This window comes from Paramisgurnus dabryanus, chromosome 22 (genome assembly GCF_030506205.2).
Source record: "Paramisgurnus dabryanus chromosome 22, PD_genome_1.1, whole genome shotgun sequence".
Classification (NCBI taxonomy): domain Eukaryota; kingdom Metazoa; phylum Chordata; class Actinopteri; order Cypriniformes; family Cobitidae; genus Paramisgurnus; species Paramisgurnus dabryanus.
In genome coordinates, this window is record NC_133358.1 from 29,730,767 (window position 1) to 29,756,918 (window position 26,152).

The 26,152-nt window shown below is 37.5% G+C and overlaps 2 protein-coding genes across 7 annotated transcripts in view; both read left to right on the forward strand.

Moving 5' to 3' along the window:
- The first annotated feature begins 578 nt into the window (after positions 1-578).
- decr2 (2,4-dienoyl CoA reductase 2, peroxisomal) lies at positions 579-5,606 on the forward strand. Of its 4 annotated transcripts, none has more exons than XM_065258781.1 (10): positions 579-689; positions 889-1,011; positions 1,127-1,195; positions 2,147-2,198; positions 2,273-2,408; positions 2,548-2,672; positions 2,830-2,923; positions 3,733-3,837; positions 3,926-4,114; positions 4,489-5,606. In XM_065258781.1, exons 2-10 carry the CDS (start codon positions 911-913, stop codon positions 4,521-4,523), a joined length of 906 nt encoding a protein of 301 aa, XP_065114853.1. In that variant the 5' UTR covers positions 579-689; positions 889-910; the 3' UTR covers positions 4,524-5,606. The 4 variants fall into 4 exon arrangements, with proteins under 4 accessions (XP_065114853.1, XP_065114854.1, XP_073669278.1 ...); XM_065258782.1 differs by having other exon boundaries at positions 590-694; XM_073813177.1 differs by lacking the exon at positions 579-689 and having other exon boundaries at positions 707-1,011.
- Positions 5,607-5,949: 343 nt separating this feature from the next.
- Positions 5,950-26,152, forward strand: part of rab11fip3 (RAB11 family interacting protein 3 (class II)) — a 33,635-nt gene continuing 13,432 nt past the window's right edge. For 2 of the 3 annotated variants that reach the window (XM_065258784.2, XM_065258786.2), the window contains exons 1-4: positions 5,950-9,956; positions 12,584-12,677; positions 17,044-17,117; positions 22,135-22,304. In XM_065258784.2, the coding sequence (XP_065114856.1) occupies positions 7,368-9,956; positions 12,584-12,677; positions 17,044-17,117; positions 22,135-22,304 (2,927 nt within the window). In that variant the 5' untranslated portion in view covers positions 5,950-7,367. The remainder of the gene's footprint in view (positions 9,957-12,583; positions 12,678-17,043; positions 17,118-22,134; positions 22,305-26,152) is intronic. The other variant, XM_065258787.2, reaches the window with a different exon arrangement.

Below are 26,152 nucleotides of genomic sequence, written 5' to 3' on the forward strand. Positions count from 1 at the left end.
AAAGCAATTGTGGTAGATATTTTATTGGTTAATGTGTTACGTGGGAATTAAATACCATGGTCATTCATTGCCATTGAATACATAACACACATATATATAAAATACTATTACTCTTATTACTTTCTAAATTATTATTAAAGAATATAATTATTATGTTAGTAGTTTACTAAAGTAAGTAACCATTTGCCACAATTTATTTACTATTTTATTGTTTTATTTATGTATTAAATAATGAATAAAATAAATAGCATAAAAACCGTTTTAAATGTCTATTAATTTGTCAGTTTAAAAGTGTTTGGTTTATTTCTATGTTTTAATTATTATTAAATTGATTAACTGATTTTTTATTTAATTTAAAACTGGCACTAAAAGTCCTCCACTCACTGTAGCAGGGTTTGTTAATAACCGCCAACATTCTGGCGAGGTAAATCGCTTTTGTCAAGGTATATATATTTATTATTAAACTACGTAAATAGGAGTGCTAATTATATACAGGTCAATTTATTAAACTAAAAGCCTGGCTAACGCTATTTTTTGTAAAAATACATTTCCCATAATGCGTTGCGTTGAAAAGTTGCGCATGACGTCACACGCTTCCCGCAGCCAGGTAGCGAAGTCCAGCGTGCAGAATGAACACAACTCTCGCATAAACGTCACGAATCTCTCTAGTAAACGGATTCACAAGCTGGGTAAAGTAAATTAAGCACGTTTCACGCTTTACTTTTTACACTTAAACAAAAGTAACGTTAGCGATTAAATGTCTCAATAAATGTCTTTAGCTTTCGATGTTGTCTTACGAGGCTGTTTTGAATTGTAATTTAAACTACTGCAAGTCTTCAGTGCACTGTGACACTGTTATATGCACACGTGATCTTTGATGTTTTCCAGTATTTTGAGTAACGTTAAAATCATGGCAGAGAAACCTCAGCTGGTCAATGATTCACCAGAAGATGTTCAGACTGATGACTGCATGAGCTCATACACGCATATCTACAGTCCTGATCTGCTCAGGTGAGGAGATTCAACACCTGGTTCAGTGTCAGGTTGATGTTGTTTTTCAGAATCAATGTATATCAATGGTAGATGCACAGTACAACAAATGTAGTTCCTCACTATGTGTCTACAGTGGTCAGGTGGCGTTTATAACTGGTGGTGGATCAGGTATTGGTTTCAGAACTGCAGAGGTTCTGATGAGGTAGGTGGTGGTCACAGATTTTCCTCCACAGTTTCTCACTGTGCATTATAGTTGTCAATGTTCATGCCAGATTCACGCTTTATATACGCTCTTTTATCTTTAAATGTTATATTTTCCCAATACTTTTATGGCCTACGCCATCAAATTCATTTTAAAGGGCACATATTATGCAAAAATGTACTTTTACAGAGTGTTTGGATATTTTCTTGTTAATGTGATGTCACATTAACAAGCCCCTCCCACTGCCCACTGACTGACTGGTTAATTTTACCCAAAAACTGTTCTAAAGCCATTTTCACACAGACATTATGGAAAATACACAGAAAATTTGACTAGGATTGTTACATTTTTGGTTCATTCACGCTGCCAATGATTTTCCGTGCATTCACGCGCATTCCGTAAAGATCCTATAATGACACGCGGCACGCCCCTTACGGCATTGCTTTCTGCATCTTTGTTCGCACACAACGCTTTCCGTAAATGTTACTGCAATGTTACTAGGTCCACTTTACAGGAGCGATCCTAAAACATTTACGGTACGTGCTTGTGTTCACACAGAAGCCTATGTGACAATTTTACGGAAATTTACTGGGATCAAAGTGCTCTGTGAATGGGGTTTAAATGTGTTTGTTAGCACGTTGTAGCACTAATGCGGATAAAATACTATTGTCCCAGATCGCAGGAATTGTTTGCAGGAATCAGATTTATTTTTATCCGAAAGCAGTAGCTCATTTGCATTTAAAGGTACACAAATGCCAACAAAAATAGGGACATTTTGGACATGCTATAACAAATTGTGAGCTAAAACTTCACAGACACATTCTTGGCACACCTAAGACTTATATAACGTAAAAGGGGCATAATGTTGGCCCTTTCATGTGTTTTCTTTTGTTTTTGCAAAAGTAGATTGAAGCTTTTTCTTAATTTAATGTCGTCTTATTGTTCTTGCAGACATGGTTGTGACACTGTCATTGCGAGTAGAAACCTGGAAAAACTCTCTGAGGTACCTTTTTACGCTGCGTTGTTAATAACTTTGATGTTATTATATTGAAGTACTGAAGTATTTTTGTGTTTTAGGCAGCAAAGAAGTTGTCCAGTGGCACAAACAGACGCTGTTTGCCTTTAGCAATGGATGTCCGTCAGCCAGAGACCATTTCTACTGCCGTGGACGAAACCCTGAAGGAATTTGGACGCATTGACATACTTATTAACAGTATGGTTTGGATAATGGTTCACACCAGTGGTCACCAATGGCCAAACCGTGTGCCCGTGAATTTAGAAATTTTGTCCATACCTACAGTTATTGCAATATAATATGTCTTTTGGGTATGTTTTGTTTTTTTATTTTACAGATGCAGCAGGTAATTTCCTATGCCCTGCTACATCACTGTCCTTTAATGCATTTAAAACAGTAATGGAGATTGACACCATGGGAACTTTCAACACCAGTAAAATGGTATATGACAAATGGTTCAAGGTAAGGATGCATATTTCACCATTTGTTTCCTATATGCAGTTATTTGTAACACCAACAAGCTTTGCACATCATGATATAAACCATTAATGGTGCTTACATGAAGGTCATTCAATGGTTAGTTTTACTTATAATCTGTGGCTGTTTCTTTACATTTTAGGACCATGGAGGCTCAATCGTGAACATTTCTGCCACACTGGGGTACAGAGGTCAGGCCCTCCAAGTGCATGCTGGGTCAGCAAAGGCAGCGAATGGTAACAGTCTGTTACAGTTGATGTTTAAGCATATGTTTCTGCATGCCTGCTTTACAAAGTCATGATTGTGTAAATGTTTGTTAGTCCTGAACCAAAATAACAATTATTGGCCAAAACTTTACAATAATTAAAAAAAAACGTTTGCACCATACAGCATGAGATTTTGCTGTGGTCTATTGTTGTTTGTATAAGGCACAGGGCAGACAACTGTCAGTTGTTTGTAAAAACAGGACATTATGTGTGTACAACTAGGAAATGCAAATATAACCTGAATTCATTTCCTTTAATGTTCAGGTTGTGTTTTGTTTGCTAAGATTTCAAGCCCATTTACCTGAAATGCCTTCACTTGCCATTTTAGACTAACTGTGCGTTCACACCAGATGCGAATAAATGGAATAAATCGCGCATAGTTGGACACTTTGATTTAATTTGCTTCATTCGTGCATGACCTCCTCATTCACTTTATTCCAAGCAAGATCCTTTTTATTCCCGTTTCTATAAATGTACGAAGATGTGTCGTACAGCCACGATTTTGTCCTACTTTGTTGTTTTCGTATTTTTACCTCAGCTTGATATGTTGTAATCATTTCACTACCAGAGCAAGCTCCTGATTGGTTAATGCGGCATAAATATCCGCCAAAGTTAAACGCCCAAAATGTTCAATTCGAGCTGCATCATTCGTGCGCCGCAGGATGTCTATCGCATCTTTGCATTGATTTAACATGTAATTCACTTGCGCTTAATGTTTCCTTCGCGTCTGATCTGAACGCACTAAAAGACTTATTATGTATAAATGTAATTATTTACAGATGCCATGACACGACACTTGGCAGTAGAGTGGGGCCCCAGTGGTGTGAGGGTGAACACGGTTGCACCGGGTCCCATCTCTGGCACAGAGGGATACCGTAGACTGGGTAAGATACATTGAGCTGGTAGCCTAATTTTACAGTCGTTATTCCTTCCTCTTAAATGATTACATTGTTTTTCTCGGTTTTCTTTCAGGTGGTACTCATGCTGAGGCGGCAGGAGCGTTCCATAGCATCCCTTTGCAAAGAGCCGGCAATAAGACTGAGATGGCGCATGCGGTTCTTTTCCTGGCCAGCCGTGCCGCTTCATACGTCACTGGGGCTATACTGGTCGCTGACGGAGGGGCGTGGCTTACCTCGGCCAATGATGTGGAACGGCTGCTGGGTATAATCTCATCTCGCTCTGCAAAACTTTGAAAAGTCAGCACCGCACGCAGGTGTGTGTGTGCTTTAGAAGACAGGCTCTTGTATGTTATATGGGACAAAACAAATTATTAATTGAAAACATGGGATGAAAAATTAAATATGGGAAATAATAAGGGATGATAGCATGAAGGGTTTGGATGTGATGACCACCCTATCACCTGTAAATTACACAATTTGTCCCTGTAATTGAGCAAAGAATCAAGAAATCAAATTTTTGCCAATCATTTTCAGAATGACAAAAACAAGGTACATTGTTGATGGCATGAAGTGAATGGATATTTAATTAACATCTGAATAGATAATATTGCACGTTTCTTCTTTCATGTGTTTTAGGTGTTTGGTCCGCAGAAAAAAGAAAGGATAAATAGCTCGACCAGAATGGATGGATAAACCGACTGACCAGATCATTTGCACATTTCATAAAATACACAAGGACCATCAATCAGCCGTACATGATTAATATGGTTTATTAAGTATTGTTAGTCTATCAAACACAAACAAGTCAACTTTTATCAGCATAGCACACTGCAAAAAATGATTTAAGAAAAAAATTCTTAGTATTTTTGTCTTGTTTTAAGTAAACATTCTTAAATTAAGATGCTTTTTCTTGATGAGCAAAACAACCCAAGAAAATAAGTCTAGTTTTTAGACCAAAAATATCAAATTTAAGTGATTTTGTGCATAAAACAAACAAAAAAATCTGCCAATGGGGTAAGCTAATTTTTCTTGAATTTTTCTTGAATTAAGTGTTTAAGAAAAATGTGTAAGATTTTTCTGCTTACCCCATTGGCAGATTTTTTGCTTGTTTTATGCACATTTTTTGCTTGTTTAGACTTATTGCTCATTAAGAAAAAGCATCTTAATTTAAGAATTTTTAGATATTTTTACTGAAAACAAGAAAAATACTAAGGAATTTTTTTCTTAAATCATTTTTTGCAGTGTAACATTTATTGAAAAAAAAATCATATCAGCAGATACCCTTGAAATGTGCATTTCCACCTGCCAAATGAGTCAACATCATTTCATTAAAGGTATTAAAGGGACAGTTCACCCAAAAATGAAAATTCTGTCATCATTTACTCACTTTCATGTTGTTATAAACCTGTATAAATGTCTTTGTTCTGATAAACACAAAGGAAGATATTTTGAGAAATCTTTGTAACCAAGCCATTTGTGACCCCCATTCACTTCCAAAGTAGGAAAAAGAATACTTTGGAAGTGAATGGGGATCATGAACTGTTTGGTAAACGAATTTTCATTTTTGGGTGAACTATCCCTTTAACTAAGTCCACTTCAGTAGTGACAATTTCCTGTTTAACCATACTTTCAAAAATATGTGATAATAATTTTATTAGTTTATTTTTTATTTTCCCCCACAAATAATTGTATTCACATATACGCTGTAATAAATCGTTTTGTAATAATAAATGATTTTACCGTTTTCCAGTCTATATTTTGTCTGTAACTTATTTGTCCTGACACAAGGGGGTGCAATAAAACCAGAGAATTCCTTAAAAATATCTAAACAAGATGCAGTTGTTTTTAATTCCAGCCAAACCGGACAGATAGTTTGCTTAATTCAAAGCAAATGATGACGTCTTAATTGTTATTCCACAGAGGCGGGAATGTGGCATTCAAAAATAGAAACCGTTATAAATCTGCGTTCCATAAACATCATCGCAACGGAACAAATATAACTGCCCGAAGAATGATTTTCCACGCGCTGTGGTTTAAAGTGTCTGACTGCGGCGCCCACGCTGCGCATGCGCGTTTCTGACGTCGGTTTGTGTGCATGAGATGAGTGTGTATGCGTGTGAGACAGCAGCAGTGGTTGTGTATTGCTGCTGATGAGAGAAGAGAGAGATAAATATAACCGTAACATCATCCGTCGACTAAAAACATCACCGCACGAGCGATTCTCGAGATTGAGATTAACGGATAAAATTGTCTACGAGGGATTATAATAAAAGGACACGCGCTTTTTCTTGTGGGAAATCGGTGGTCTCGAGGTGATTTCATCCCGCTAACAGGCTAATAACAAGCGCAGGTGGATGACTCGCGCGACTCGACCTGGATGTTGGCCTCCTTTTGATAAAGATTGAGGAATAACCGCAAATAATTAAGTCAGATGAAGGGATTCAAATCAATTCTGACTAGCAGCCGGAGACATATCGAGGATCGTATTTTATTGTAAACAGGAAAATCAAATCAAAAAGAAGGGTCGGATGGGCCAGCTAACCGGCTAGTGGGTTTCCCTCAGATGGGCAGGATGCTGATGCTAGTACAATCTGTGATTTAAGGGTTTATTTTAATTCCCCTTTGCTTGGTAACACATTGTAAGACAGCTGGTTAAAACATAGTATGCTGTGGTTAACATGAAACGTTGTTTTGTGTTATTTTCGTTACGTTAAGCTTTATTTGAGACCGAGACAATCGAGGTAAATGATTAAAAACACTGCCATGAAACTAGTTTATGTGTATCTAAAATAGTTTTGTACAACGAATCTAATAACTAGGCGTTAATACTTAAATAGTCATTGTTATATAAGCCCGTTATAAGTATGTAATGTAACGGTCCACGGTATTTGCCTATGAGACTGGTAGTTTTGCTTAACTAACACTGTTAATATCACTGCTAAATGAGTTTACAAAATCTCTAGGCCTGCTTTTACAGTAAACAACAACAATGGATTTTTGATATGCAATGTTATATTTGTATTACTAATGCTTATCTCTATTTTATGTATTCTGTAATATCTTTACAGATTATAACATTTTTAGGAATTTTTTAATTTGTCAAGTGTGTTTTTGGACTGTACTCCTAAACAATGCTGTTATGATGTATTGAGTGCTATGTGGATCAGGATACTCAGTGAAGTATAAAATGAATGACAAGATGTGACACATGTTTAAATGTAAAACAGGCAAATAAGGCCAATATTTTGCATATTGGATAAAAATATCTCATCCAAACAAAAAGGAGTCGTGTTATGGCAGTGAATCATTATCTCTATGTTTGCAAAAGTAAACGGGACCATTTGATTATTTACAGACTGGTGGACATTTATGGGTTTAATCAAGAATTACTTTCTGTGCGTGCGCTGGAAAAGGTCACAAATTGCGGCTGAATTCCGAACATTATTACCTTGTGGGATCATAACGAAAAGTATTGGAATCTCCGGAATATTTAAAGGGGACACAACTTTTTTTCAATGGAGCAAGTTCTCTCCAGCCCTCAGGGTTGCTCTGAATGGGAGGTGAGTGGGAAGGGGGAATGGGAATCTGACCCGAATCCTCTTGGATTTCTCATCATGGATAAAGATAACAGTACTGTTAAAGATTCTACTGATGAGATTTTTCAAGATAATGCTTTAAGCATAGATGACTTATTTTGGGCTTCTCAGTATTCAGGACAGTCATATCCATGGGAAAATGATCTGGAGTGTGTCTGTCCTGAATGGGAGACTCCGACAACTCATCCTCAAGACCTTATAGGCGAGGATTATCTTGGGATTTCTGATGATGTTGTTGGAGATCTCATCAGTTTTAATTCTATGTCAACATCACCCGCTTCCTCAGACATACCTGTGCAGAGTCAAAACAGCTTTTACGACTTTTTAGGAGAACAGACACCGAATATCATGGAACCCACAAAGAATGCTGCCGTAAATCCTTTAGATGAAATATGCATAGATGACACAGGCAATGACTTTGGGTTTCAGACTGAGGAAAAATTATTAGAAGAAACACATTTAACAAACTGTGACTTCAGCCATGATTCCCTAATGGAAATGTTATTTGTTAACGAGGAGAGTCGGAGTTCATCGTCACATGAGACTGTGACATCTTCAGGTTTGTTGTCAGTTTCTCTGGTGGAGGTGTCATGTACAAACACACATTCAAATCCCAAGCCTTCAATTATTTGTCAGACACCTCCAACTACTTGTAAACACGACAACCTTTCATCCTCTGACTTTCCTCATGGGCCCATCACATCGGTGACATTTACGGAGTCATCTCTACTGCCATCTTATGAGGCTAGTGCTTTTCTTCCAGAGGATAAGATGCAGATTTTGTCACCGGAGCTTTTGGCTGGAGGTCTGTACTCTGAACAGGAGAGTTGTAAGCCCTCAGCTAGTAACAATGAGCCTCAGAGCCTGGAGACAACAGACACAAACACTAAAACTACTGAAGAACCAACACTGCTGACATTTGAAGAAAAGACAGTCTGTACGAGACCAGAGTCATGCATATCACCTGAACCTTGTGAGGAAATATGTGACACATCCCCGGGGTGTAAGGAGGTAAGAGCCAACGGTCTTTCTGACAACCCTCTTGCAGATCTCACCTCAATAAATCCTTTAAATGAACTTGAGACAGAGGCACCAGTGGAGTCCACATCAGCCTTAAGTATCAGCACTCCTGAACATTATGCCTTACATGAGCTCCCACCCGAGTCTGACACCTGTCATGAGGACCACAGCCCTCCCACATCATCACCAACTGATGCTGATGCCTTATTTGCGTTGCCTAACAACAATGATGGAGACTTTAATCCTGACATCACGTTTGACAATGTGATAACAGCTTCCTGTGAAGCCATACAGTCATCAGATTCTTGTAAATCTCTTACGTCATCAGAGATTGACGACTTGCAGACAACGCAAGATTGTGATGCAACCTCCCCTGATTTCAAATCTGACGTCAGAGATGAATTTCGGAGTAATACAGGCAACTCTGAAAATGTTGTGAAGGCTATAGAGACACCGTGTGCAGACATCCCAACCACAACAGATAACATAGAGGACCCTTACGCACCCAGAGTTACGGATACAAATATTTTATCTGATTTCCATTACGATCAAGAGGAAACCACTCTTACAGGCAACTTAAACTGTTTGAAAGTAAATGATGATCTAAGTAGGTGTATACCTGAAAACCACCAAGAATTAAATAAAATGGGTGAAGAATGCCAGGAACAAATCACCATTCATAGAAATACAGACAACACATTGGTGGAAAGTCTTAAAACTGTGGACCAATTGAATAACTGTTTGTCTGCAAAGGCAGGAACAATTGTAAAAGACACAATACCTCTCCGTGACAATCACAATACCCCATCGAAAGTTGAGGAGAAACTTCACAGATTGACTTCACACAAAGAAGAGATATCAGATTACATGACGTCCATTCAGAATCAAGTCATTCTTCAACGTGCAAGTGATCCTGATTCTCCGGAGTCCACTCCCTTTACCTTTGCAGGTGATCAGCTGACCATGATGGGTGGACTTGTGAGGCGGGATCAAGAGACCACAGAAGTTCCCAACAAGTTAAGTGAGGCTACAGAAGAGAAAGAGGCGGAGCTTTCTGCCCAACCCGCTCATCATGAGGATTTCAATCAGGTGATACTATCACAGATAGACCTGCCACAGGAGCAACAAGTGAGCTCTCCCCCCAGCTCTCCACCCTCGCCCAAAAATGTCTTTCCCTGTGGAGTCGGTCTGGACGGGGAGGCTTACCTGACCTTAATGGAAAATAATCCTGATACTCCCAACATTCCCAAACATGCAGAAATGACTCTGGATCTTTGCAAGGCCTCAGATGCTCAGCAGACCAAATCGCTCCATGACCAGAGGGTCCCTGCAGATTTGATAAATGTGCCTGTAGTTTCGGTGACAACCAGAGGAAACGAGGAACATTCGGCTCTTCGTGCAGTGTTCCAGGCTTTGGATCAGGACGGAGATGGATTTGTCCATATTGAGGAGTTTATGGAGTTTGCAAAAGCTTATGGAGCTGAACAGGTCAGTTTTTAAATGTATTTTTGTTTGTTTGTTTGTTTTAGGATTTCACAAGTATGTGGTTTCTTTTGGGTCACAAAGCTCCAAGCGAAACTTGATCATGGTGTGACATTTTAGAGCTGCTCTTTTATTATTCAAACCTTCAAACCCCACCACACCCCCGTATCTCATTCTCTCGGTCTATCTTTAAACTATTTCACAGTGAGTTTACAGACTATTGCATCAAACTATAACAGTTTTAGTGCTTCCTAAATTAGATTTTTCGTATATTTGTGAATGTCTTAAACCTCATATAAGGTTTACAGAATTATATGTAACTGTCCGTTGGATTGTTTTTGTATTTATTTATGCAGATAGGACCACGAAAGACTATTAACTTCAAAACCACCAATTTTAGGTAGTAGTTAAGTGGAAATATTTTACACTAATATAAGCTTGATCAGTAGTTTAGTGACAATGGAGATATAGATGTAGTTTTTGACATTTAAAACTTAAGCAACACATACCTGTTTAGTCAAGCACTAAATGTACTGATCTCAAAATCCCTCTGTGGTTATTTTGTTGTTGAAAATATAAATTTTCATCCCCCTGTAACTTGTGATTCCCAAGGCAAGCGTGTTTAGGATTACATTTGCTTTGGTCTACTTCTGTACTTTGTGAAACAGATTGAAAGTATGATGTCTCTCACGAGCTTGTGACTTGGTTTAAACTTTAACCATGCTGTTATGTGATGTATCAAACATTTGCATAAATAAGCGAGTTTGAGTGTCCTATATAAGTAGTTTATAGTTTTGCCGATTAAATTGCAACCCATACACTATTCCTGCCTCGAGGCCATTGCTTTGTCTGTGTGACTATTGTGATTGGTTGAAAATTCAGACGGGAGTGTTTGATCATGTGACACAAGTTTACATTGTTAAAGCCTCGTTCAGCAGGTTGGATCGTTGAGATGGTTTATGGACGGGAAGCTGATGGGGTGAAGCTGGATAATCTGATGGAGGAAGAGGTAGACAGAACATGATTTATTGGATAAACGCTTTGAGCAAGAGCGATACAGAAAGGTTTATCTTGGTATTTATGAAATGAAAGTGAAATCTTGTGTGTGTTTGTGTAACACTTTAGGGTTGGACTAGTTTAATCTTATGTTTTTAGTAGACACTATTGTGTATGTGTGAGTGTGTTTGTATCAGATAGTATAAGGGTGATTTTCATGTGTTTTTATCTGTATGATACGGTTCCAATGGAGCTGCTTTGACGTGGATGCAAATTCTTACTCGGAAGTGTCGTTTTACAGGAAGTGCAGGTGTACATGAGCTAACAGAGCACTAATGTTTGTGTGTACATCTGTTAGCTACCAATGCTAAAGCATGCTTTGGAATTTATTTAACAATCTTTGGTAGTTTATTATACAATGTTAATAATTAATAAATATAGAAGAATTCATCCAAAAAATGTTTGTGATGAGATGAACTGCAAAATATCCAACACTAATGTTGTGTTAAATCTTCAAAATCCTCTTCCAGCAAAGGTAATAAAATGGCTTAAAGATTATTTTATTAGGATTTTGTGTACTTTATACTGGGTAAGATTAGTTTATGTTTAGTCCAACAGCTTACTAAACAATATAATCTGAACAATTTGATATTAAACAAGAGCATAAAAGCTTCAAAGTATGAATTGTGGCATGTTCAATTCGGTGGTGATTATTATGAGGTAATGATTATTAAGGATTAAGTGTTTATTGGCTTGCTTTATGCTGTTCTCTTGGCTAGTAATGTGTTGTGTTTCGAGTTAATGATGTTGATTGTTATCAAAATTGAGGTTTGGGTGTTCAGTGTTGAGGTTTAAGTGCTAGATCAGTGTTGCTTGTAAGAAAAGGGAAAATACAAAGGGTTTGAACAGTTACTTGACCAAATATTTTTTTGCATCTGTCTTTACATGTATTAGTATATAAAAAAGCAACAGTTTGGTGTATTAGGTAGTTAGATCAGCATTGTACGAGCAAACTAATAAAAACAGCTGTTGAGACGACTCAAAAGTCTTACTTCATCAGATTGTCATCAGAAGTTTTCTCAACTACTGTATGTATTTTTACCGTGTTTTCATTAGGTGTCATTAATAGGATTCAGTCAGTCATGTGGGGTTTTTTAATGTGTGAAATCAAAGTGAGAACGTTCGTGTCTGGTTTTTACACCTTTATATTCTATATATATATTTATTAAAACATTACAAATGGTTTGCATATGGAAGTGACACTTCCTGATTGTTGGTCATTTTTTCGCACACAGTGTATTCAATGGTTTATAGCCACAAACACCCACAGACAGTTTCTTCATACTGGATTGCAGCTTTACTCTGCGTGTGAATGTGACGTTTTTATCAGTGATGAAATTCATAGGAATGTTTTGTTCTTAAACAGAAGATAAAAGAAGAAAAACACATAACTTATCAACAGTGTATTGTTTTATATGCACACACAAAATATCTTACTCTCACAATATAAAATCATTATTATTTATCTTTAAGCTTCATCTGTCTTTGTTTTTGTGAAGTGCGGGTTTATGGGTTTAATTTTGTTGTCAGGGAGTTTATGGTCATTGAGTCATTTGTAAGTGTGTTTGTGGTTTCAGGTGAAGGATTTAACCAGGTTCTTGGATCCAAGTGGTCTGGGTGTGATCAGTTTTGAGGATTTCCACCGAGGCATCAGCGCGATCAGTGGCGAAGGTACAGGTGCACAAATGTACATGAAAAATTGACCATTAGTCTGAAGACATTTAATGATTATCTGAAGAAGAAAGTCTGATATACTGTGTAGAAAAACAGTGGACAATAATGAGTCACGCCATCTGTGATTTACTCATGACATGAAAGCAAACACAGATAAATTACAATGATAAAAATTATACTTCCTTTATCTGCTGGATAAGGTAGAAGAATTTTTCAAAACAAAACCCATACAAGTGCTTTAATATATCACCCTAATATAAGATACATTTCTTTGCTTTGCTGTGCACAAATTAAAGGAACAGTATGTAAGAAATTTATATCAATTAATCATTAAATGGTCCTGCTATGTCAGTAGACATTAAGAAATCATTTTCATTTCAAATACTTATATCACTGACAACAGCGTTCCAGCCAGGATATTGTCATTTAAAAAGTGGAGTTGCAGCCCTCAACTGATGTTTATGTTGTCGTTTGGTATATTGGCCACCAGCTGTGCGATTGCAGTACCAGTTTTAGCCACACGTTTTGTGATTGCAATACCAGTTTTGGCCACAATCCTACATACTGTTCCTTTAAGATATTTCGGGGCACCGTTCACTTCCATAGTATTATTTTTTCTTACAATGGAAGCCAATGGTGCCCCAGATCTGCTTGGATACAAACATCCTTCAAAATATCTTTATTGGTATTTAGCTAAACAAAGAAATTCATACAAGTTTAAAACACTGGTTTCCCACCGGTCCTCGAAATCCTTGAAAGTTTGTGACCCTGGGGGGGGGAATCAAAGGCCCTGGGAAGTTTTTGGAAGTATACATACTAGGGATGCTCCGATCAGGATTTTTGCAGCCGATACCGATCACCGATTTGTAATCTTCGTGATCGGCCGATACCGATTCCGATACCGATTTTTTTTAAAGCTGATATGCCAGCTCTTTGATGACTAACTGTTACAATCTTTCTAAATAAAATAATAACACGGATGTTGCCTTTGTTATATTACTTGCAGTAATTAGGTATATTATTGTTTTAATAGAGACTCAAATAAATAAGCACAACAAATATTTATTCTGCAAAGAGAAATTTAATATGGCTTTACAAAGGCTTATGTCTCCTAAAAGTACTGAAAATAAAACACTTCACAGACTTTACTGTATTAATTAAATATACACGCATTCGTATGAAGTATAAAAAATCTTTAGTCAAGAGCAGAGAGTGATTTTATTGAGAGATGAATTAGGTTACTGCAGCTTTAAGACGTGAGAGAGAGAGATCGCTCTGTTCACGTGCACTGATGACAGGCTGCTGTGTGTGGGCGGCGGCTGAACGCAGACAAGCAGCTGTGAGGAAAATAAAAGTTTAAACAACGCTCAAAACTTTAAGACGCATGCAAATAAGAAACTTTTGGCATGAGGATGCAATTGTCCGTGATAGATATGTGTTGTATACGCTGTTTGATGGGGATGTGAAGACGCCTCGCGCTGTTTACCGGAGCGCGTCCTCATACGCATATCTCTGTAAAGGCAAAGAGAGACATACAAATCTGCACGCTGCACATGAGCAACAGGTTGTAAAAATGCTCGCGCTACGTAAAAAATGTCTTTAATTGCAACCGCATTCAGGATCCTTTTGATGACAAAAGTAAACAGAAAGATCGGTTTATGAGATCGGCAGATTTAGCGAGCACCGATCGAGTCATTTAATGCCATTATCGGCCGATACCGATCGGCGGTCGATCGATCGGAGCATCCCTAATACATACAGGTCATCGAAAGTGCTTGAATCTATTTTATGCAAGAAGTTTTCTGGAAAAAAATCCATATTATTCCCTGTGTAGTGTAGGATAATATCATAAAAATTCTAGACTTTTAATCACACATGCTAAACTGTTTGCTTTAATGCTTATATCTTCTGTATGCGAATGTTGATTCATACCAAAATGCTTTTTTGATAGTTGTGTTTAAAAACGTCTCTGGTTATGGATGTAACTGTTGTTCCCTGAGAAGGGAACGAGACGCTGCGTCTCCCTTGCCATACTTCCTGCATCCCTGTAATGCCGTCTTTGGCAATATTTCAGATAGTGATATACTTCCTGGCTCTCGCGTCACCCTGTCTTTGTCGTTAAGCCTCACCATTGGTTGAATTTGAAATACACATTCAGACGCACTTACACCTGGAGGCGTCCTCAAAGTATCACCGCAGTGACGCAGCACGAGTTCCCTCGAATGGGAACTGTAACAACGTATCTTAAAAGGTAACACGATTGCTTTTACTTGAAATGTGTCCCCACATTTAGTCCGTGAATTTGAGGGTTTTGTACCTGGAAAGTCCTTGAAAGGTCTTTGATTTTGAAGTTAACTGAGGTGTGGGAACCCTGATTAAGGATTTAAGGGGATAGTTCACAGAAAAATGAAAATTCTGACTTCATTTACTCACCCTTAACATAAGATTTCTTTGTTTTGCTGAGCACAAATTAAGATATTTTGGGGCACCATTCACTTCCATAGTATTATTTTTCTTACAATGGAAGTCAATGGTGCCCCAGATCTGCTTGGATACAAACATCCTTCAAAATATCTTTATTGGTATTTAGCTAAACAAAGAAATTCATACAAGTTTAAAACATTGGTTTCCCACCGGTCCTCGAAATCCTTGAAAGTTTGTGACCCTGGGGGGGGGGAATCAAAGGCCCTGGGAAGTTTTTGGAAGTATACATACAGGTCATCGAAAGGGTTTGAATCTATTTTATGCAAGAAGTTTTTTGGAAAAAAAATCCATATTATTCCCTGTGTATTGTAGGATAATATTATAAAAATTCTAGACTTTTAAGCACACGTGCTAAACTGTTTGCTTTAATGCTTATATCTTCTGTATGCGATTGTTGATTCATACCAAAATGCTTTTTTGCATAGTTGTGTTTAAAAACGTCTCGGGTTACGTATGTAACTGTTGTTCCCTGAGAAGGGAACGAGACGCTGCGTCTCCCTTGCCATACTTCCTGCATCCCTGTAATGCCGTCTTTGGCAATATTTTAGATAGCGATATACTTCCTGGCTCCCGGGTCACCCTGTCTTTGTCGTTAAGCCTCACCATTGGTTTAATTTGAAATACACATTCAGACGCACTTACACCTGGAGGCGTCCTCAAAGTATCACCGCAGTGACGCAGCACGAGTTCCCTCGAATGGGAACTGTAACAATGTATCTTAAAAGGTAACACGATTGCTTTTACTTGAAATGTGTCCCCACATTTAGTCCGTGAATTTGAGGGTTTTGGACCTGGAAAGTCCTTGAAAGGTCCTTGATTTTGAAATTTACTAAGGTGTGGGAACCCTGATTAAAGATTTAAGGGAATAGTTCACAAAAAAATGAAAATTCTGTCTTCATTTACTCACCCTTAACATAAGATTTCTTTGTTTTGCTGAGCACAAATTAAGATATTTCGGGGCACCATTCACTTCCATAGTATTATTTTTTTCTACAATGGAAGTCAATGGTGCCCCAGAGCTGCTTGGTTACAAACATCCTTCAAAATATCTTCATTGGTAATCAGCTAAACAAAGAAATTCATACAAGTTTAAACAACTTGAGTGTGAGTAAATAATGACAGAATTTTCATTTTTCGATGAACTGATAGAGGATATGGACTTCATTTTCCTACGGATCTGCTGTAATGATTGTGGAATAGTGGAAAGCACTTTGCTTGGGTTTTGTAATGATATCAATGTGAAAGCATTTTCAGTAAAGCGAATGATGTCAGAGTCATAAGCTGGTTAAGTGTCATGTTACTAATGGCTAGCTGGGCATCCTGTGTTTCACGAGTCACGTTTCTTTTTCTTCATTAATGTTTAAATGACTGGAATATCTGACTATCTCTGTCTCTCTCTTTCCTTATTTCTCTTTTAATTAATATATTTTGTTAGATTAGTAAGTATAATAGGAAAAGTTTTCATGTTTGGCCACTATTTATGATGTGGGTACAACCAAATAATGTTACGGTTGCGTCACCTCTCCAGTTAAATTTAGCAGATGAGTCAACCTACACGACTCGAAAAGAAGAACTAGTAGTTTCTATAGTGAAATGATCGTCTAAATGATTCAATGGCTGGGGACTTTAACATTCTTTTCTGTGTAAAACAGCTAAATAAACAAGCATGACAGGTGGAAACACTGTACCAGCAGGAGGTGGCGTAATGAATCTTATATTAACTAATGTGCATGCATGTTACCTTACCTTAGCCTTTTATTTGACCCGGTACTCTGTGTTTAGTTTCTTGCACTATTGTGAACCCTTAGCTCATAAGCAAACTTATGATGGTTTGACCAGACTGTTACATAACCATAATGTTATCTTCCTTCTCTAACAGGTTCTGATCCAGATCTTATCAAGACTCAGCTCAGTTCAGTGGAAGCCAGTGGACCTCCTGAGGAATATGATGAGGTATCACACACACACAAATCCGCTTAATCCCAAACCTCAGGCCATTCTGAAATACCAGTTTGTTGGCAGAATCCATTAAGGGTCTGATCAAAAAATGCTAATTTACAAGAAAACATGTCAGACGCACTTAAAGGGGTTTTGTATCCGAGCTCCTCGTATGAAGTCTCAGTTTTAGGAGGCCATCGTTGAATAATCACAAAATCCAGACCAGCACATTCTGCAAATTCCCAAAAAGATTAAAAAAACCACAGGGGAACTTTTCTAAATGGAAAACCTGGTGTGTGTATTGTTCTTCTGCAGCGCCTCACTCTGGATTGTTCCTTACAAAAACATGAACCATGTGGCACGGTCCAGTGATGTTAACACATGCTTAGACCATGGTAATTTTTGATATACCATGTTTCTAAATGAACACCATATTTTTTATTTGACATACTACATACCATGGTATTTACATGGTTCTCTAAAGTACATCGAAAGGTACTCTTGTACACGTCCAAAGAAACAGTTCAGAATTTATCAAATTTATTAATCAAATAGCAGGTTGCTGAAATCACGTTTACAGTTTAGTTTGTTAATGAAATGAAGTAATTTTCTGGGATGATGTACAGCAGGGCTAATCAACTGGCGGCCCGCAGGCCAAATGCGGCCCTCAAATCATCTTTATTTGGCCCGCCGGTCATCTTTGTCTGATTTAAAATCAGCTTGGTTACTTTAAAGCCGCCTTTCCACTGTATATGACAAATGACGGCCGATAAACTGGAAGGAGATTCAGAAAGGGGCTGCGTGAGGTGCACTTGAATCCTTTAAAAGTGATTGATTACTGTAAGTAAATTATTGAGTATAAATATATTTGTAGATTAAAGGCTCTTGTGCTGGAATAAGCGTAAACGATTAAACTGAAAGTTCATTACGACTGCCACTAGGGGGCGAACTCCGACAGTTGTGTCCGAATGTAGTGTACAATGGAAAGACGGTTTAGCTTGTATATCTTTATAATATCAAAAAAGAAAACATGAAGTGCAGTTTTAGCCATTAGGAGAAACCTGACTCTATGTTGTGAATACTTGAAATGTAACAACTTATAAAAGTTGAGCAGTTATAAACAAAAGAAGTTCAAGAGCTTTGCTATAGAAAAATTGTTTTTAAAATATTAAAAAAAGAAAATAGTAGTTTTCAGTAATTAAAAGCAAAATACTGGATATAAGATGTGTGCATCTTTTTTGAAAATGCATGTTTTTTAATATATGATCTATGACTTATAACAAAAACAACATAAGTTATAACATATATACGGCCGGTTTCCCGGACAGGACTTATCCTAGTCCAAGACTAAATGCATGTTTCAGCTGCTTTAATTTAAAAACAACATATCCTGACTAATTTTAACATATATCGGTGACATTTTTAAGATGCACATCTGTAGTTTTTTTGTAAGGTATATTTGTAAAAAAAAATATTTAATGACCTAATATAAATAAGGCCCAGTCCTGGATTATATATAATAGGTTTAAAAAAAAATCTGGGGCACCATTCACTTCCATAGTATTATTTTTAATGAAAGTCAATGGTGCCCCAGATCTGCTTCATTACAAATGAAATCGTCTTTAAAATATCTTCTTTGGTATTTAGCTGAACAAAGAAATGTATTGACAGAATTAAAATTTTCTTTAAACTGTCCCTTTTACAAATGAATAAATCGACATAAAATACAGATTCAAACATTTTATAGTTCAGCAGTCACTATATAAACATATTTTGACTGTGATTCTTCAATCTGAAGGTATCCCAGTGCACAGAGAGTTACATAACTTGGGTTAAACCTTCGTGAAATATGATATGAGAAACACACCCTATAATGAGGTCATAAATATAAGTGATGATCACAGAGACATCTTTCCACGCTGCTTGTACAGTATTGAGTCTGAACATGTACAAATGTATAAATGACTCTTCCTGAATCCTGTTTTTGGAATCAGATTTTCCCTTTCCTTATTTTACTGCCAACATCACTTCTAAAGAAACACACAAACTCGCACACACCTGTGTTTTTTCCTGTTACCGATGAATGGCTGTGCTGTTCCCATGTTTGCTTTCAAAACACACAGGGCTGAGGTGGTTTAGTGTAACACCTCATTCAGAGGAACAAACACATGCATGCATGGCTGACAATATACAGGACATGTTGATGAAGGATTTTTTTAAAGCACACACATACAAACACACACACACACACACACTGTGTGTGTTTTATGTGTTGTTAATGGCTTGGTATCGGTTGCTGTTAGTTCACATGAAAAACACTCGTGTTTATAATCCTAGCAGACTGCCGCCCTGGACGTCATGTTTGGGCATCACAGCTGTGTTTGATTTCTAAAGGTGCTGTCTATGTAGGCTGCTCGCTGGGTTTTGAGACGCACCCTCAGAATGCAGACAGTCTGTATAGTGTTGTGAGAATTTTATTGGCACATTAATGTTGAATTGGGCACAGACTCCACCCATTGCAGGTCCCGGTGTTCTTTAGACTTTGGTCCTTATTTTCCAAAGGAACACACAGACAGTGTTCGCTCTCTCTGTCTCTCTCTCTCTCTCTCTCTCTCTCTCTCTCTCTCTCTCTCTCTCTCTCTCTCTCGCTCTCACTCGCTGTGTTGACACTGTCTATATGTTGACCGTGCCTGCGAGAGGAAGCAGTTGTTGTTAAGGTTAGTTAGGCAGTACTCTGATAGTGAGAATGGTTTTGGTTATGGCTTCTGTTGCTGTTCGAGCTCCTCGTGGACTCACACAGGTACGTCAGGTTTTGAGCTACAGGTATTAATGGAGTGACTGGCTGAAGGTTAAAGGTTCATTCATAGCTTACAGGGTTTTTTGAGATTTTGTTACTAATTTATAATGGTCAGCAAATATGTTGGAACATTTGTTTCCTTATGTGAGCGATCAAAGTTTGTGTTAAAGGTTGACTGATGATTAAAGGTTAGGTATCATGTACTAGGATTAGTGTACTGATGTTTGTTGTCATTATGGTGTGTAACCCAGTCTGGGTTTTATTTATTATGGCTTTCGTGATGTCAGACTTTCACTAACTAATTATCTTGAACGAAATAACTCAAAATAGTGATATTATCACAATAGCGATTTTTATTTATTTTAAGTAAAGGATGCTATAAGTCAGATTTTTAGTATTGCTTATTTAGTTTTTTCTCTGTTTTTTACATCAAATAATTATACTTAAAAAGACAAGAGTAGGGAGGTAGAAAAATCTTTGTAACCATTTTGGCTCTAAAGGCCAGATTTTAAATGGTTGGTAAATGATTTACGATTTATCACGCGTCATATTGATAATTGTTTATGTAAGGGATAATCCACGGCTAGCCATGCATTAAAGGGTTTTAATGCACGACGTAGAGGCGAAGAACCACCCGACCACCAGATGCATGGCTAGCCGTGGATTATCCCGCTTATATCTTGGTTATTTACCAAGTTAAAGCTGTAATTAATATTTACAGTGTAATTTTTTAACAGACGGGCAAAAATGAAGGTAATTTTCTTAAGTTAAAGGAATATTCCATTTTCTTAAAAGAAAAATCCAGATAATTTACTCACCACCATGTCATCCAAAATGTTGATGTCTTTCTTTGTTCAGTCCAGAAGAAATTATGTTTTTTGAGGAAAACATTGCAGGATTTTTCTCATTTTAATGGACTTTAATAGAGCCCAACAATTAACACTTAACTCAACACGTAACAGTTTTTTTCAACGGAGTTTCAAAAGACTATAAACGATCCCAAACGAGCTATAAGGGTCTTATCTAGCAAAACGATTGTCATTTTTGACAATAAAAATAACAAATATACACTTTCAAAGCACAACTTCTCGTTTAAATCCGGTCGTGATGCACCAAACGTGACCCCACGCAATACGTCATGACGTCAAGAGGTCACAGAGGACGAACGTGAAACTCCGCCCCAGTGTTTACAAGTGTTGAGAACGAGGACCGTTCCTACGTTGTTGTATGTCAACTGATACTAATTAATGTCTTTGTGTCAGTTTATTGTTTACTATGGTCCGCAAATGTGCGTTTTATATATGTAACATGTGACCTCCCTACGTCACTACGCATTTACGCTAGGTCGCGCTGGACCGTATTTAGACGAGAAGTTGTGCTTTAAAGGGTATATTTGTTATTTTTATTGTCAAAAATGACAATCGTTTTGCTAGATAAGACCCTTATAGCTCGTTTGGGATCGTTTATAGACCTTTGAAACTCCGTTGAAAAAAACTGTTACGTGTTGAGTTAAGTGTTAATTGTTGGGCTCTATTAAAGTCCATTAAAATGAGAAAAATCCTGCAATGTTTTCCTCAAAAAACATTTTCTTCTCGACTAAACAAATAAAGACATCAAAATTTTGGATGACATGGTGGTGAGTAAATTATCTGGATTTTTCTTTTAAGAAAATGGAATATTCCTTTAAGGCTCGCACTCCGTCCACTTTAAATAAAGTAGTGCCATTTTTTTCCCATTGGTAGGTTTATCAACTTTGGTGCATCATTGGATACGCCCCATCCGGTCAGAAATGGTCACTTTTGCTTGTGCTGCTGTATATGGCCAGCTCTCCATTAAAATAATGGGATTGGGTCGAATGGGGCATTAGATGAGAAGTGTCTCCATAAAAACAAAGCAACATATTAGTTTGTTAGGAACAGCAGACATGTTTTCACATTACTGCAGTTATCTGTCAGATAAACTTGTACTTTATCCAAAAACAACAACACTGTCATTGTTTACTCGCCCTTATACTGACCATCAAAACCAGTTTGACTCCTCTGCATGGAACATAAAAGACGTTTGTGGAAGTAAATGTGCTATATGCACCAACATGAACTTGATGCGAAAGTGGGAACAGGTGGAATGGTGCTTTAAATAAGTGCATTTAGGGTGTGTTGTTTATGTCTGCATGAAATGCATTCGTGAGTCTGTCTGCCGTCACTGTATTTTTAACCTGTTTGTGTATGTTTGTAGCAGGCGGAGGTCTCTGACAGTGCCTATCTCGGATCAGAGAGCGCCTACAGTGAGTGTGAAACCTTCACGGATGAAGATACGACAGCTCTGGTTCATCCAGAACTTCACGAGGACGTGGAGACGGACAGCGGCATTGAAAACACACTCACGGATGGAGATGAACGCAACAGGTAACACAGAAAAGTTTGAGTAGTACTTCTCATAGAGTGCGTTTACATGCACAGAATAAGCAGTTAACTATCAAAAATTTGCTTATTACATGCAAATCAATAGACCGGCTATGCAGACAACTGCGTTTACATGGGATTTGTAGTTCTCTCAGGCATTGACTTCAAAATTTGTCTTTAGCTATGTTGTGTCTCTTCTCATGTCTGCAGAACCTGTAAATGTAACATGACCTTTAACATGTAACATGAGATTTTTGCAGTTTCTACCAACTGCTTTAGTCGAGCAGAGACTTATGCGTTTCTTTGCCCTTATTTACGCTTGTGACCTTTATCTTTTACACCTGAAGACATGCGCATATGAACAAAAAGCTGCAAGAAAGCTGGTTAAGGTGTTTACATGCAACACACGAAATCAAAGAAATTAGCAAAAAACTACCTGTACCGGTGGGTTTTTGCTTAAGGCGTTTATGGACATGAAAACTGTTTTACGCGTTTACATGACCCTATGCGTTTTCGGATTATTATTTATATTTAATACACTCAATAAATTTTCAGTCGTATAAAACAGTTATTGTTAAAGGAATAGTTCACCCCAAAAATAAAAATTACGCCATGATTTCTAACCCTAAGGACACTCTTAATGTATATGATTACCTTTTTTTAGATGAACACAAACAAAAATGTCCTGGCTGTTCCAAGCTTGATAATGGTAGTAAATGGTGCTTTTGATTTTGAAGCCCATAAAAGTCAATCTATCCGTTACACAAGTAATCCATATGGTGCAAGTGGGTTAATAAAGTTTTGGTCTGCCAATCAATACGTTTTCTTTTTTTTTTTTAAGAAAAATATCAATATTTAAAATTTTATATTTAAAAAGTAGCATACGTCGTAGTTACTACACCACTACGTCTCATACAGTACTCTCGTGAACGCATGTCAGCCGTTACCGGAAGCTAGTTATTTTAGTTTGTAAAGTTTTATATATTGATATTTTTAACAAAATCGCATCGATAACCCTCACAAGGCCTTAATTAATCCCATGTAGCCGTGTGGATCACTTGTGTGAGAGATGGATGGACTTTTTGGGGCTTCAAACCAGAAGCACCATTTACTACCATTATAAAGCTTGGAACAGCCAGGACACTTTTTAATGTAACTGTGATTTTGTTAATTTGAAAAAAGATAATCATATACACCGAGGGTGAGCAAGTCATAGGGTAATTAAACATTTTGGGTAAACTATCCAAAGTGTTAATAAATGTAATATATTTATTTGTGAATCAGTTCAAAGGGTTTGATTCCATGAATCAGTTCAAAACTCATAAACCTTGAACGTTTAATAGCCTTGAATGTATCAGCAAGTTGTTAAAGTGTTGTCTTATGTCGGTAATCTCACATAAAACAATAACTTTGATACAATATCACACTACTCAGCACAATGAGATCTCTGTGAATCCATCTCTTACATTTCCTGCCATTTAGCTTCTAACACCAAAAAACTGGGACAGTACGAACTTAGATAAATATATGGGTGTTTTTCATGTCATATTATATTTGTACCAAATTCTGCAGGGTGATGTTGTTTTAATTGTAGTTGTGTTGTGTGTGTGTGTGTGTGTGTGTGTGTGTGTGTGTGTGTGTGTGTGTGTGTGTGTGTGTGTGTGTGTGTGTGTGTGTGTGTGTGTGTGTGTGTGTGTCTGCTGACTGGTGATTCTTATTATTCTCAGCTGACTGAGGTGTTCCTGTTTCCTGTCTGTGTGTATTTGTGTTATCAGTGTCAGTTTTTATTTTCCTGTCTCCTGATTCAAGGAAATGTGGAGTTTGCACTTTCTGTCTTCCTGCCATCCAGAGTTTATTCATCACTTCTCCTCAATGGTCTTTTTCTCTCTAACTTGGTCATTAGCTGCGTTTCCATTGCAGATTTGCACAAAATTTGCGTTATTTTATTATGTTGCCAATAAGAAATGACGGCGTTTTCATTAATCGTTGGTGTGCGACTGAAACATAGTTTTTCTTCTTGCGATAAGTCATTGCAAACATCACGTCGACTGATGTTGGTATGTTTACTAATTTCACATCCACCGCACTAGGTATTATTTTAAACCAAAAGAGATGTAGGAGTGTCATCCAAACATTATTACTTTTATATTTGGGAGCAGACACGTATTGAGGTGTTTCTGGGAGGTTTAAGCACATACTGTGTTATCTTCAAATAATAATTATGTGACGTACTTGCATCAGGTGACCTGAAAATGTGAATAAACTGTTTCCGTTTTGTGAAATACACATCTTCCGAATTGCCTGAAAAACCACCCCATGCGAGCGTACACTTTTTTTTTGCCATATATGGGAGTGTTTGCGATATTGCCTTATTTTTATTGGCCGTATTTTTAATCCGCAATCTCAATTTGCGCAATTTAAGGGTAATGGAAATGCAGATATTGAGTTTAATTCAATATTCTCTGTGTCCTTGTGTCTCTTTTCTTTATTTAGCATGTCAGGGTCACGCCGTCTCACCAATGCTGACCTCGCTAAAAGTCACACCAAAAGTTTTCAGGAAATAATCTTTAAATAATAACTTGCAGATATTTGTCTGGTGCTGTGAGTTCCTCTGTCGTATATTTTGCATGACATAACCTCCGCTGAATGTTGTGGTGATTGCTGTAAGGTTGATAAGATGTAGGAGTATCAGTCGGGTTTGTGTATTTGTTTATAGGTGATTTTCTGTGTTAGATTGAACATATGTTCATACATACGGTGATTAATCAGATTTAACAAATGCATGTTCTTAAAAACACACATGCACACACACACTCGGTCTCTGTTACTAAGCTTTAAATCAGATTAAGGTTCTGCCTCTCGGTTATGGACACACACACATATCTCTGTACGCTTTGTGAACATTTATAGCTTTGCTCATACAGAGATTTGGTCCTTGATTCAGGTTTACTGGTCACAGATGTCTGTCTGAAATGTTTAGAGATTGAACTCTGTAAGTCACAGGAGCACAAATGTATAATCTTATGTAAGCCTCTTTTAACTATTAAATGACCGTTAAAGGCTAATGTATTTGGAGTCATTAGCATTTTGTTGTCGAGCGAGGTAGTTTGGTTTGTGTCACGCTGTGTGCCCCAGTTGCTAAGAGTCTCTAAAGACAGAACGAATCGCTTGAAGATGCGATTACTGTCTTCACGTGTGCTATGCGCAGCCAACCACAATGTTACTCTGAGGGGGGGTACGTTTTTTTATATATATATGAATTTGTGGGATATAAAATGAGTAGAAATGTAGTGCAAGAAAGTTTATCAGTAATAGTTTACATTTTTGTTACATGTTGTGCGTGATCGTGTACATGTTTGAGATTTTCTTTGTATTAGTTTTTTCTGTTTATGTTTAAAAAAAGTCAAAAATCATAAATGTTAACTTGATAGTACAGCATGGGGTCAACAAGTTCACCAATCAACCAGAGTTTGCGTCCGAAACTGCCTACGTTCATACTATATAGTAGGCAAAAAAGCAGTAAGCGAGGAGAATGTCCGAATTCATGATATCAAACAAACAGTAAGTGAGAAGTACCCAGATGACCTACTACTTCCAGCAATATCCCGAAGTGTTCATTCGGTGGACGCTTGCTATCTCGTGATCACGGGAGAGGAGTTATCCAACGAAGAAGAAGATGGAGGGGCATTGTTTTATTTAAAAATGTCTTAAAGCGGTAACGCGACTTTATTCAAATCCAAATACATATACAGGGTTCCCACAGGTCCTTGAAAGTTTGTGAATCTGGGGGGAAATTTCAAGGCCCTGGGAAGTTTTTGAAAATATACATACATAGAGACAGGTCATTGAAA

Bases quoted from the DNA above. Each gene is read 5' to 3' on its own strand.
- decr2 (XM_073813177.1), top strand. From the start codon at position 878: ATGTTTTCCAGTATTTTGAGTAACGTTAAAATCATGGCAGAGAAACCT. The intron at 1,012-1,126 runs GTGAGGAGATTC...ATGTGTCTACAG, and splicing joins TACAGTCCTGATCTGCTCAG to TGGTCAGGTGGCGTTTATAA. The intron at 1,196-2,146 runs GTAGGTGGTGGT...TTGTTCTTGCAG, and splicing joins ACTGCAGAGGTTCTGATGAG to ACATGGTTGTGACACTGTCA.